This window comes from Triturus cristatus, chromosome 3_1, assembly GCF_964204655.1.
Source record: "Triturus cristatus chromosome 3_1, aTriCri1.1, whole genome shotgun sequence".
NCBI lineage: Eukaryota > Metazoa > Chordata > Amphibia > Caudata > Salamandridae > Triturus > Triturus cristatus.
This window is the reverse complement of record NC_140583.1, coordinates 816,240,438-816,254,424: the sequence shown is the minus strand read 5'-3', so window position 1 is coordinate 816,254,424 and position 13,987 is coordinate 816,240,438. Positions and strand designations below refer to the sequence as shown.

General features: G+C 45.0%; 1 protein-coding gene across 1 annotated transcript in view; it reads right to left on the bottom strand.

The window, feature by feature from the left end:
- Nucleotides 1-13,987, bottom strand: part of MCM3AP (minichromosome maintenance complex component 3 associated protein) — a 693,444-nt gene that overhangs the window by 366,145 nt on the left and 313,312 nt on the right. The window contains exon 11 of the mRNA XM_085645158.1: nucleotides 10,927-11,084. Within this exon, the coding sequence (XP_085501284.1) occupies nucleotides 10,927-11,084 (158 nt within the window). The remainder of the gene's footprint in view (nucleotides 1-10,926; nucleotides 11,085-13,987) is intronic.

Below are 13,987 nucleotides of genomic sequence, written 5' to 3'. Positions count from 1 at the left end.
ATTTTGGGCCTTGTCCCCCCAAGGTCTGTCTTCCGATGGCTCAGGGTCAGTGCATGGGGGTGAAATGTTATGGGGACTAGGCTTGGTGTTTGGGGAGATGGTACGTGAACCAAAATACAGTTGACGCTCAGATTGTAGTCAGTCGATGGCCTCCAGTGAAGTTCCTCTATCTGATAGAATAGATGATTGCATGGTAGATTGCCTACTCAGTGTGGCTAGCGGGAATAGCATGAACTGTGTGGAGGAGGTGTCAGGGGGGCAGGTGCAGTATTCGAAGGCGAGGAGGTTCTTGGCCAAGTCGGCACTCCTCATAGTGAGCTCAATGCAGTCAGATGGTTGGGATGGGGATGTACATCTCCGAGCCCTGGTAATATCTTCCCGTATCACTGATCGACAGCCCCTAACGCAGCAAATCCAATGAATGGCTTTAGTGGTCAGGGAGAGTTCGTTTTCGGGAATGCTCTTAAAGCCAAGCTTAGGGACATTAACCATAAAGTTTTTAAAGGATGGGACAAATAGGGAGTATCTAAGTGGTTCGTCTGTTGTTGGGCCATCTGGGAGGGGAGCTGTGCCAGAGATGGAGTAGGGAGGCTAATGCAGTTTGCGGGAACCCGGTAAGCAGCTGTATAAAGATCTTTAGGAGCCCTGATTTTGGAATTGTTTGGGAACTTGGCTATATGTAATGTAATGTAATGGGGTTTTTATAAAGCGCAGGTTGCACTCCAGGGAGCATCTTTGCGCTGTAGAGAAGAATCAGATCCTGATGATGATCCAGGCGGAAGGTAATTAGACTAGATTTTTGCACTCCCATTCAGGGAGAGCAAAAATCCAAGTCTTGAGGGCCTTTCTGAAAGTCGCTTCTGTGGAGATTTGACGGAGAAAGGGGGGAAGAAGGTTCCAGGCCTTGGACCCAAGTACTGCCAAGGATTTTCCTCCTTTAGTCTTGAGTCTGAACTTAGGAATGGTAAGAAGATTGGCCGCTTGAGACCTGAGGCATCGCGTGGGGTTATAATGTTTGAACATTTTTAGTATGTAGTTGGGTCCCTTTCCATTAAAAGCCCTAAAGGTGATCAATAGAATTTTAAAGAGCACCCTTTTGTTAATGGGCAGCCAGTGTAAGAGGTTCATTGCTGCCGTAGCTGAGGTTCTCTTTTTCCACCCTAGTACTAGTCTGGCAGCCGCATGCTGTACCATTTGTAATTTATGGCGGACTTCTTTGTTAGTCCCTGCATATAGGCTATTACAATAGTCAATGCGGGAGGTGATGAGGGCTACTGCGACCGTTTTCCTTGCAGAAAGGGGAATTAGGTCGTAGAATTTCCTGAGCCCTTTAATGATTCCGAAGCAGGTCCCTGCTACGGCTGTGGCTTGCTGTTTGAAGCTCAGGGTGGGGTCAAATTTGATCCCTAGATTACGGACTGAGGAGGCAGTGCTAGGGGGAGCAATGGCATCATCAGGCCACCATAATGAGGGATTGAAGAAATTATCCTTGCCAAAGGGAAGGATTTCTGTTTTCCCAGTATTGCACTTGAGATGATTCAAGTTCATCCATCTGAACGTGGCGGTAAGGCAGCTTTGGAGCCTTCTCTCGGCTTCTTGGGTATCATTTTCCAGTATCAGAATGAGCTGAGTATCATCTGCATATGCAATGGTGTCTATGCCAAAGGATGAGATAAGAGTGATTAGTGGGGCCATGTATATATTGAAAAGTGTAGGACTTAAGCAGGATCCTTGAGGGACTCCAGATCCTACTAACTTTTCCTCTGATCTATACTGTCCTAAGACCACAACAACTTGTCTCCTATTTACGAGAAAGCTTTTTATCCAGTTCAATGCGGTTCCAACAATTCCTGCCGCGGCTAGACGGTCTAATAGAATGGCATGGGACACCGTATCAAACGCCGCGGACAGGTCTAATAGAACCAGGACTGCTTTCTTTCCCTGATCTAATGCTCCACGGAGGGTTTCGGAGGAAAAGATTAGGGCTGATTCTGTGGAGTGTTGGGCTCTAAAACCTGCTTGGTTGGGATGCCAGATGTTATTATTTTCCATGAAGGCAGTAAGTTGTTTGTTAACAGCTTTCTCTGTAAGTTTACAGAAGGCTGGGAGTAGGGAGATCGGACGGAGGTTTGTAAGGGTAGCGGGGTCCGGTAGTGCTTTTTTTTGCAGGGGTTTGACTGCTGCGAGTTTCCATTCCTCAGGGACCAGACCCTGGGTGAGTGAAGAGTTTATGATGCTATTGATGAATGGATTAACAACCACTATTAGTGAATGAAGCACTAGCGGAGGGCAGGGATCAAAGGGAGATCCGGATGTAAGTTTAAGGATTTCTGTCTGCGTTTCTTCTTTGCTTACCGGTTGAAAGGAAGCAGAGGTATTGGTTTTTAGTCCGGAGTTGATGACCTTGTTCTCCTCATTACTGTGAGGTTGTGGGAAGTCTTTGGTCAATGTTAAAATTTTTCCCTCAAAGTAGTCTGCAATAGTGTTGCAGAGACTCTGTGAGGGGGGGATATCTTTCTGCATAGTTTTGGGGTTAATGAATGTATTAACAATATTGAAAATTTCTATTTGTTTGTTCTTACTATTATTAATGGCTTCCTTGTAGTATTCCCTTTTGGCCGTTTTAATCGACCTGTGGTATTGGCGACGGGCGATTTTGTACAAATCTTGGTCATGCTCTGTATAGTTGAGTCGCCACTTTCGTTCAAAAGCCCTAACTTTCCGTTGTTCCTCTTTTAGAGTGAGAGAGAACCACGGGGCGATAGGTCTCTGTTTTCTCCTGGTCCTCAAACAGGGAAGGATGGACTCCTGGCCCTTTATGAGTGAGTTGATCCATTCCTTAAAGGCCTGACTGTCTTTGTCGGGGGCTCCCGACAGAGTCGGTCTAGATATGTCAGCTCTTATCAGGAAATCTGGTTGTCCTATCAGGTCTTTCCACCGGGGTCCTTTCATGTCAGGCCCTGGGAGGTCGTTGGTTTTCTTAGTCCGAGAATGAAATGTTACGGGGAATTCGAACGGAATATAGCTATGGTCTGTCCAAGTTAATATTTGTGGGGTATCTACCTTAAGTGTTTCAATATTGGAGCAGATGCAGTCAAGTATATGTCCCGCCTTATGAGTGGCGGAGGTGGTAAGAGTGTTCAGACCGAGTACATTCATAGTATCGGTGAAGCAGATTGTAGCCTGATCTGAGTGGGCGTCTAGGTGTATATTGGCGTCTCCCAGGATGGTGAAATTGGCTGATTTGAGGACTAAGTTGCCTATAGCTTCACCGATACTATTAATGAAGTCAGTATGTGAGCCAGGTGGTCTATAAATCAGGGCCCCTGTAAAGGTGAAAGAGTCATGTATTTTTAGAGCAAAGCCAACATTTTCCGCCCCTTTGAAGTCAGGTATAAGGAAAGTTTGGCAATTCAGGGTGTCGCGATAGACAATAGCAATGCCTCCACCCCTCTGACAAGGTCTATCCTCTCTAGAGATTAGATATCCTGGGGGTAAGGAGTTTGTTATGTCAGGGTTACTATTAGGTGTCAGCCAGGTTTCCGTCATAAAGAGACAGTCAAGTTTATTCTCCATTATGAGATCAAATATATGTGCGGCGTGCTTTCCCATAGACCTGACATTGATCAGTCCACATCGTAGATTCCTAGCTTGTACGGGTGGCTGATTACTTGCTTTGAAGCCTAGACTGTAACTACAGCACCTGCAGGTCCAAGAACCAGACCAGGTGGTCAGGTCAAGGGATCTGGTGCAGGATGTTGGGTCTGGTTTGATTTTTAGTAGGGCTTCTCTTGAATAGATGATTTTTTGTGCAGGGGGGTGGCACTGGGCACGGGCGAGGCGCGGACGGGCGCAGATGGGCTTGCCTTTGGCGCGCCGGCGGCGCGCCCGCTGCGCGCGTCCGCTGCGCGACCGGAAGATGCACATGATTATAAGGGAGGTGGAGGGGTAGATGGGGGCGTGTCCACACTAAGGGGGCGTGGCCTGAGGGATCGAGCGGTGATGGCGTGCGAGGTGTGCGAAGCAGGTCCTGCAGCGGCGCCAAGAGCCGCAACGAATCCCTGTCAAAAGGCGAGTTTGGAGCCTTAATTAGTGCCCAGGAACAAGGTAAACACAGTTTAAGATACAATGATTTGTGACACTCAAAGTTTTAAAAACAGCTAACTTACTCCCGGCTTCCGCCTCAGGAGGATACAGTTCTCTGTATCCTCATATGGAGAGAGGAGGTATGCCTATGGGCTGAGGTGACGGAAGGGAGTGGAAAGGGACCATGGCCCGGGGTGCCCCTTTTCTCAGTGGCTACCGTGTGCACCACATAAGGTTGTGGGTTATGTTCTGTCAAGATCTTTGCATGCTGCTGACTGGGTGACTCCTTGTGTAGCATCAATTTAACCAGGGTGGTAAGGTCTACAATCATGGATCTCAAGGTCCCTATCTCAAGCCTAAGCATGTTGATAAGCTGAAATGTCTCCTGTGGTTCTGAATTTTGCTCAATTTTGGGTCCTGCAGTAAACATAAGAGGTGTCTGAGGCGATGCCTCGCTACAATCCTCGGGCAAGTCCACCAGTGGTAAAAACCTGTTTGTGCAAGTAATTGCAGTTCCCAACTGGCGGTCACTAGTGCTCGTGAGGGAGGTGGAGGGTTTTTTGGAGGGTATTTTCGGTGGTATGTCTTTGTTGGATGCAGAGGCTCCCTTTCGAGGGGGTTTTTGGAACATAGCTGGGATGGTAATTAAGCATGGGGGTTCAGTGGTTCTAGGAGGGGATGGGGGTTGGCCTAAGGTATCGAGCGTAGTTGGTTCAGCCTCAAGAATACCCTCACACTCACTAATAAGGGTGTCTATACGATCCAACAAGCAGTTACTACCTGCGTGTTTGAGTGATTTCCTTGCCTTCTTCCCCTCATCAACCCGACCATTGCCACTGCCTCCACCTCCAACACCCTCCATTGTTTTCCTTTCACCCATATCTTAATGTGTACAGCAGAGTTGTTAATATCGGAAGAGATAACAGTAGGTAACCAGTTCTCTAATACTCGAGGCACTGACAGTGAGGTGAGAACAACTACGCTGATGGATTATTAGTTCAATAGCCCGAGCTATGGGTTCCAGTCAATAGATTTCATCAGTTTATCTGCGCATGAGGCTTCCCCGTGTAAAATGAGACTTCCCACAGTACCTTGATAAGCAAAAGACAGTCCGCGGCATGGATCGAGGGCCCGATGAAAGAGGGGTGGCCCTGCCCTGCCTCTTCCTGGCAATGACGGGCAAGGATGGGCCTGACCTTGGCCTGGGTTTCACCCGCGCGCGTCCCCGATGCGGTGAGCGTTGGCGCTTTTTGAAGCGCAGTGTTGGAAAGCTCCTCCCATCTGGGAGAGCAAGGTACCCTAGGGCTTGGAGTCCCCGCTGCTGGTGGCAGTTGCGGCAATGTGACATCGTGTCTCACGCTACAGTGAGCCTTGGCTGTTGAAATGCTGGGTTTGGCGCAGCACTGGCCCTTGTCCTTGGTTGGGAAATGTGGCCAAACTCAGAGCTGTAAGGTTTTGTTTATGGATTAGTCTGTAGATTCACAAACCAGGATTGCCTCACATGTCCGTGCCTCAACAATCATGCTGAAAAGTAGGAGAATAAAGTTTTTTTATGATCAGGACCTGTTGCAAACAGGTCGAGCTAGAAGGTTTACACTCTAAGGAAGTTACTGATTGTCTTAGAAAGGACAAGATTTATTGGCATAAATTGCAGCTGAGAGGATTCTACCCGTTGGCTAGTCGGACCTGGTAGATGTTCTAAGCAGGTTTCAGCATTATACTTATGTTCCCACTGTCATAGGACTTGCAGATCTGCTGATAATCTTGACTCTCTGTTTGTAAATATAGAATATTGAGATTATGTTGCCTATTGTTATTTTGAAGAACTCATGGATTCAATGTAGAAATGCCTGAAGGGCCAAGAAGTTTCTCATAATTCTGCTACACTAATATGCATTCTCTTTTCTTGTCAATAACAGTAGGCCTGTATAAAAAAAATCTTGAACTACTGTACAACAGATCCCAGGAACACGTTAGTAATGAAGAACCAATTGTGTTTCTTTGTCCTAAAATGAAAGAAGAATCAGAAGGTTTCTTGCACCCAACCACCTCGCGCATGCCTGTGATATATCACTTAGAATATATCGTTGTTGCATTTGCCACCATTATCCATTTAAAGTTTCACAGACTGGTATAATATGCAGCTAGTGATGATGGCACTAACGGGAAGAGCAAGGGCACTTCAACTAAATCCATAACATTCTCACCTAAAGGAGGGCCTGCAGGTTTGAAGTTAACAGCAGCATTTTTAGCCTTTGGAATAAGGGCTGGTGAAGAAACTGGTATGAGTGACCTTCAGATGTTGCACCAGCTGTTGAAAGAGATCCTCCTGTACGTCCTGGAAAGAAACAGCCCATTCCACATCCAACAAAGCTTACATCTTGGAATTTAAGGTATGTAATTCTTTATCAGCACGTTTACCAAAGCAAGTTTGTCGCTTGAGCAGTTATCAAAAATACAGCTTGTACTTCTGGGTCGAAGAATGTGCCCTGGAACCACCTCTGGCATCAAAGAAAGCTTTATCACGAGCTGTCAAGCAGTTTAAAACTGGGTGTAATCAATTGCATTGTTATATTGATGCCGAAAGCTTGGGTCTCCTAGCAACGTATGTGTTACTTAAGCTCTTGGCCCTTGCTATCCTGCCAACTAAAAAGGCTGTGCTGTGTCACACTTGTCTGCTATAACTCACTGAGACAGCTATGCAAATAAAGGCCTCAATTGTAGTTTTTGCTGTGTAACAATAACACATTGATTTTATTAATCTAATCCCTGTCCATCCTTGTTGGAGGTTGAACACCAACTATGGGGAGGCTTAATTTTTTTCATCCCCCCTGTTGAGCGATGAAGATGTCAGAGTCCAGTTTAATTAGAGTATTATTCGAATGTTGGATCATGTCTATTGTCATGTCAACTTGTTCCTATAGAGGTAACTCTCTTCAATTTGTGAGCTTACGAAGTCTGTACCTCTCTTGATTATGTTGTTGTTTCCTCTTCTAGTTCTTCGTTCCGATCATCTGTAAAGCGCTCTGATACCCTCACGGGTCATGTTCGCGCTATATAAAACTTTATAAACAAATAAAATAAATAAATCAGGCCTGTGAAATAATGGGCAGCTATATCTGGCAACTTACACCTTGTTCAGATTCTGGCGACGACTGCCCAAGACACAACTGTTTCTGCATGATTAGCACCGACTCGCTGTATAGATAGTCAAGAACTAATTTAAATGTTTTTTCTGAGCTTTACCTTAAAAATCGCACAGGATGTTTTTTTCCATGGTCGGCATGGTTGCTAAATGAGCTTCTAGCAAATATGATTAAAATAGTGAAAAATTGTAATTTAATGGAGGGAGAGTCTACAGGAGGTTGAGTTGGTACTTTCTTATCAGGTAACACAATGTCCTCTTGTTAGAAAAGTGCATCTTTATCAGGGTTGTAGGCTTACGTGATTACATACAAGGTGAGAAACATTTCAGGGTTTGGATGTAGATGCTGGGGTGTTGTTGGCATCTGATGGGAAGAATGAGGATGCTCCGGTGATAGCCCAGCAGAAGGAATAAAAAAAGAAAATAGAGCGAAATCTGCTAGCCTTTTGAGTAACAGTAGAGAACATTCAAACTCATGACTGTCCAAGAGCACAGGGGGTATCTAAGCAACCTACAGAGTGTCTTTGAGGACTGGAACCCCTGCACTTACTCAAGCTCACTCTTTAGTTGTGGAACCACATGTGATGCATCTATTAAGAAGAGGCAGCCTGAAAGGTACAATTGCAGATACAGAGGGAAAAGTTTGAGAGGACAGGAGGACAGTCTTGTGTTTCAGAATGTCTTTTTGGGTTTATTATCTTTTGTACTGTGCACCACAACGTCTGTCTTTACCTCCTACCTTACAGTGTCACTTTGTTTGAAAATGGATTAATATGTTGTGTGGATGCGAGACCTCACTATATAATAATGTCACAATATCTATCAGGTACAGTTCGGTTTCTTTAACAAATCCTTTAGTTCAGTCCTGGGTAGCTGCAGCACAGAGCAGTCAGGATTAGTCAAAGAAAGGTAAGAAGGAATCAATGCAATAAAAATCCAAAACAAATTTCTAAAAATCCAGCATATTTTTATCTTTAATTAGATACCAAAGTGACAAAAATCAATGGAGGGGAACAGGAAGTATGTTTTTTAAAAGGTAAGGAAATTCTTTAGATACATTTTTGTAATCAGACTTGCGGTTTCTAAGCCAATGGGCTAGCACGACTAGCAATCCTCTCTTGGCCAGACCACAAATTGTTAGGAATCACTCACAGGGACAATTTAGGTACAGGGGAACAGTTATCTGTTGGGTCCAGCAATCTCAAAGTCCTCATAGTTGATTTCACCAGGGATGCTGTTCCCGCAAAGAAGTGGTCCTCATGTTAGAGATGCAGGGTGCTTAGAAGATACTCAGGATGTTGGAGATGCAGAAGCTGAGGAAGATCTCACGGTGAGTGGTTCTGGCACCGTAGTCCACCAACTTGCAGAATCAACTCCAGCGTCGGGAATCGATCCAGTGAAGTCCAGTGCGTGTCCAGTTGCCACTGGTCTCTGGCGACAGCGGTCTTCAGCGGTTGTCCACGTGTCTCTTTCTTGCAGGAGGACCATTGTCCTTGTCAAACAACATCCACAGGTCCCACGAACTTGGGAACACCTTGGAAAGGCTGAGAAGGCTCCCCAGCAGGCACTGGTGTCCAGCAGCAGGGTAGGTGATCCTAGGCAGCTGGGCTCTCACAGGACAGGTTTCCTTTAGCTTTTGTGGCACTGTAGTTGAAACAGGGAGTCAGCCAATCCACTCTTGGATGCACACCTTCCGCTGAGATACACATGGGCAACTTCTCCATGAGCGGGTACGACAGGCTCAGTCCTCTCTTTATATGGTCCTCGGGTTCAGCAGGTGCTAACCAGTCTTTGGTGAAGCATTTATTTTCTGGCTAGAGGGAGCACCAGGGCAGTTCTTCTTCAGTCTTCTTTCCTGTTCAGTTCTCAGAGGACTGTGGGTATGGGATGCAACTTTTATGCCATCTTCTCATTTGTGGGAGAGCCAATGGGGCAATAGTTCCCACAAGGCAATCCATCCCACTTTATGTAACTTCCTGGGGTTGGCCCTCAAACAATCCCAGGATAGCTGTCTCTACCCCAACCCAAGATGGTGCAAGTCTTTTTCCAACATGAGGAGCCCTGGGCACACCTCTGGGGGAACCCAACATAATGTTCCACTCCTCCTGGAAAATCAATTCTGCAATAGGTTTTCCCCCTCTGGAGAAGATACCAGACTGTTTGCATACACAAAGGAGCGGGCAAGCGAAGGTGTGAATGCCATTTGGTTCACTGGGGCAGTAGCCTCTTTGAAGCTGGGCCAACAGTACCTACCGTCCGGTAGTCATCCAGCTGGAGGAAGTCACACCTCCTCCTGACTTCAATTTTCTTTGTTCCCTGTTCCAAAAAGTGCTTCACACCTCCTAGCAGGGGGACAGCATGTAGTCTCAGATGACAACTGTTGCAGATAAACCAGAAAAGCTACTGATGGTTTGGGCAACCAAGTTGTGACTTTCTGAAGTCATCTTTCTATTAATAATTACGTTAAATATGCTCTCAGCAATAAGACTGGTTTAATATAATGATTAATTTGATAATTTGGAGTAATATGTTTGGTGGTCCCAAACGGAAGTTAACCCTTGGCACGGTGGCTAGTAAAAATCCATGTTAGCCAATCAGACCACAGGCCTTGATGCAGTGGAAACAGCAATTTAGTGTTTTCGCTGTCAGGGCATGTTAAATACAAAGGAAATATGTCCGTTTTAATATTAAGCACCCTGCCTAGTGGGCTACCCAGACCTTCACTAAGAGTGGGTTACTAATTTTAAAAAAGAAGGTTTTGATTTGGCAAAAGAGTTTATTTTGCCATGTCGAAATAGCAGGCCTTGAGTAATGTTTTCACCTTGTTACGTAGTGCTTGCACAATTAAGTGCTGCAGACCACTAGCGACATTTAACGTATTAGCCCTGGGTATCTCTTGTACCATTTATTAGGGACTTATATGTTATTCAAATAAGCCAAGCTGGTGTTAGCCAATTGTATACCTACTTTTGGGCTCAGAGCACATGCACTGGGCCTGGAAAGCAGGATCCAGCGTAGCACAAAGTCGAAAAAAACAGCAGCATCAGTGCAAAAACTAGTGGGGGGAATCATTCAAAAAAGTTCCTTTCCTACACACTTGTTCAAATTTCTACCTTCTTCCTTCACTTGCTGCCTCCTTCACAATAAGCTACTGTATCTCTCACCCTAAAGTGTCTCCCTTTCATTTCTCCTGTGCACTCCTTTCCATCTTTGCGGAATATGTAATGCATTTAACCAACATGCCATAACACAACAAACATCTGTTTGATATTGTGTCTGTTTGTGTAAATATGGAACTCTTCAACAGTAGCTTCTAAAAAAAAAAAAAATATATCAAACATGCACATATCTGCTCACTACTCCCTCTGCAACAAAAGAACAAAGGACTTGTGCTTTTCAATATGCCCAACAATCATCACTATATTTCATCGCTTTCCATTTTGAGATGTTGGTTAATAAAAACATGTAAAAAACCCAATCCCCTGCCTCATGATTTCTACACATCAGAAACTGGGGTACATATCACCCACAACATCCTTACCCAGGATGCCACCTCACTTCCTCCATTTGATTACCAAGACAACACGCTTTGGCTCCTACTTCCTCCTTTGTGTTAACTCATAAAAAAACTTGGGTACTTTTTCCCAAACCCATCAAAAAGCGGAACAATGCAACTCATTCTCCTGGCTGCATACCCATCAGAGACACTCAGACCATATGAGATTAGGAAATTGGAGGCTTCGTCGCAGTCTCTGAAGAGAAGCATCCGCGTCACAGTTTCCACAGGGAAGGAGGTTGGTCTCTGGGTGCTAGTGTAAGCAACATTTAAAGCCATGAGAGCATCTCTGCGAATCTAGGAGACAACAGAATAGTAGTAATTATTTTAACAAAATTGCCTTCGTAAGCACATTTCAAAAGCTCAAGTACACTTTCTCCATGACTCAGTGTTAGACCACAGAAAGCCTTTATTGTTTCTGTTAGCTTCAGTCCTAAACAGTGGGTCATTCTCTAGCTACACAGAATGTCAGAGGGTCAGATCTCAGGTTTGCAAGAGGCTATTTATGCTGGTGCTGTATCGCGCTCATTCCTGAAGCAACAAGCTGCAAATCTATACTACATGGACATATTTTAACAGGAGTGGATGGAAAAAAAGACGACGGAATTAGATTTTGCAAGACACCGTAGTCACTCCACTCCTGTTAAGGAATTCAGTGGATCATGTTCTGAGACAAGAAGTGAAGCTTTTTTTGGATAAAGACCATCAATGTTGCAATGTTATTTTCTTGGTACCAGAACGCTATTGCTGCTTTGGTTATTATTGCTCAAGCAGAGGCATTTCAAAATTGTATTACTTTTGCTACTAGTAACACTGCCCAAGGAGCAGGGGTGGCTACTACTGGTAATATTGCTTTGGGCAGCCACCAGTATAATCTTGCTTAGTTTTTTCACTACTAGACCACTGACAGTATTTGTTAGTAGGTTGGGATACATTTCATTGTTGAGAAGTAGTTCATTATAGAAATGTTTATCCATCCCTGTCTTTCGTTCTGAACAAATCATATGGTTCTATCAGCAAAGCAAAGTAGCATCTTTAGTCAGCAGATTGTATAAATATATGTATTGGTGGTAAGATAATGTACAGTGAATTTGTGTAAACAACAATAACTGCCTCAGCAAAGAGATTTTACAGTCAAGAAGGTGTATTAAGAGAATAAGATTTCTTAGAGTTATATATAGAGTATGCTACATACCAGTATGCATCTGTTCTTGGCATGTAGAGCTGCAGATCTACACACTTGTGCATAGATCGCCATCTGGTGTTAGGCCCGGATGTTTGTAGTTGTTTTTCCTCTTGGAAAGTCTTTGGAAGTCACGAGGTCGGTGACTCCTCCTTTGGATCGTATTGCGCATGGGCTTCGGCTCCATCCTCAGATTGTTTTTCGCCAGCAGGGAAATGATGGAGCGTAGTAATAAACAGTCAAGATGCCCATGTGTGTTGTATCTAAATAAGATAAACTGGAACAGATAAAGGTAGCCGAGGAGGCGGGTGGGCGTGTGTAGATCTGCAGCTCTACATGCCAAGAACAGATGCATGCTGGTAAGTAGCATATTCCGTTCGAGGCATATGAACTGCAGATTACACACTTGTGCATAGATTATATAGCAGTACCCACCCTTAGCGGCAACCACCCGTATCTGTTGCAGTGGTTTGAAATAATGTTTTGAGTACAGCCTGGCCTACACTAGCTTGTTGCTTAGTTTGCACATCTACACAATAGTGTTTAGTGAAAGTGTGCGGTGTTGACCATGTAGCTGCTTTGCAGATATCATCTAATGGGATGTTTCCTAGAAAAGCCATTGAAGCCCCTATTTTACGTGTAGAATGGGCTTTAGGGGGAATGGATAGCGTTCGTTTTGCTTTGTGGTAGCAAATCTGAATGCATTTGACAATCCACCTAGCTAACCCCCACTTGGAGATGGGGTTGCCCTTGTGTGGTGGAGAGAAAGAGACAAACAGTTGTTTGGTGTTACGGAAAGGTTGTGTTCTCTCGATGTAGTAGAGTAAGGCTCGTTTGACATCTAGTGTGTGGAGAGCTCTTTATGCAACGGTCTGTGGTTGCGAGAAGAATACTGGTAGTTCTACAGATTGGTTTAGGTGGAAGGGAGAAATGACTTTAGGGAGGAATTTTGGGTTGGTACGGAGAACAACTTTGTTATGGTGCATTTGTAGAAAAGGTTCTTGATTGGTAAGTGCTTGTATCTCACTGACCCTTCTGAGGGAAGTGATGGCTACGAGAAAAGCGGTTTTCCACGTTAAAATTTGGAGTTCACATTTGCGCAGTGGTTCGAAGGGAGGCCCCATTAGTCTGGTGAGAATGATATTTAGGTTCCACACAGGTGAGGGTGGCACTCTGGGGGGAATTATTCTTTTAAGGCCTTCCACAAAGGCTTTAATGGCAGGTACTCTAAAAAGTGATAGATGTTGCCTGTTTTGTAGATAAGCTGCTATGGCTGCAAAGTGCTGTCAAATAGACGTAAAGGCTAGATTACACCTTTGTAGGTGGAGTAAGTAGCCTATGATGTGTTGAATGGAGACGTCTAGGGGATTGATGGTGTTGCTGTGGCAATAGACAACAAAACCTTTCCACTTGACGGCGTAGCACGCTCTAGTGGTGGGTCGCCTAGCTTCCTTGATGACGTTCATACAGTCAGGGGGAAGATTTAGATAAGCGAATTCTAGGATTTCAGGAGCCAGATCGCAAGGTTGAGCTGAGCTGGGTCCGGGCGTCTGATCTCTCCATGGTTCTGGGTTAAGAGGTGTGGAGAGAGGCGTAATTTTTGGTGCGGTAGCGGTACTACAGATAGTTCCAGCAGTGTGGTGTACCACGGTTGTCTGGCCCAAGTTGGAGCTACTAGGATTAGTGTGAGGGAGTGTTGCTGTAATTTGCGCACCACTAGTGGAATGAGTGGGAGAGGCGGAAAAGCGTATGCAAATCTGCCTGACCAGTTCATCCATATCGCATTTCCTTTGGACAATGGGTGTGGATATCTGGCGGCGAAGCTTGGGCATTTGGTGTTTTCATGGGTGGCGAAGAGGTCTATCTGTGGCTGCCCCCACATCTGAAAGTACGGGTGTAGAACTTGTGGGTGGAGTTCCCACTCGTGGATTTGTTGTGTTTGTCTGCTGAGCAGATCTGCCATAGTGTTTTGGACTCCTGGAACATGCTGAGCTAGGAGAAAGATTTTCTGGGGTAT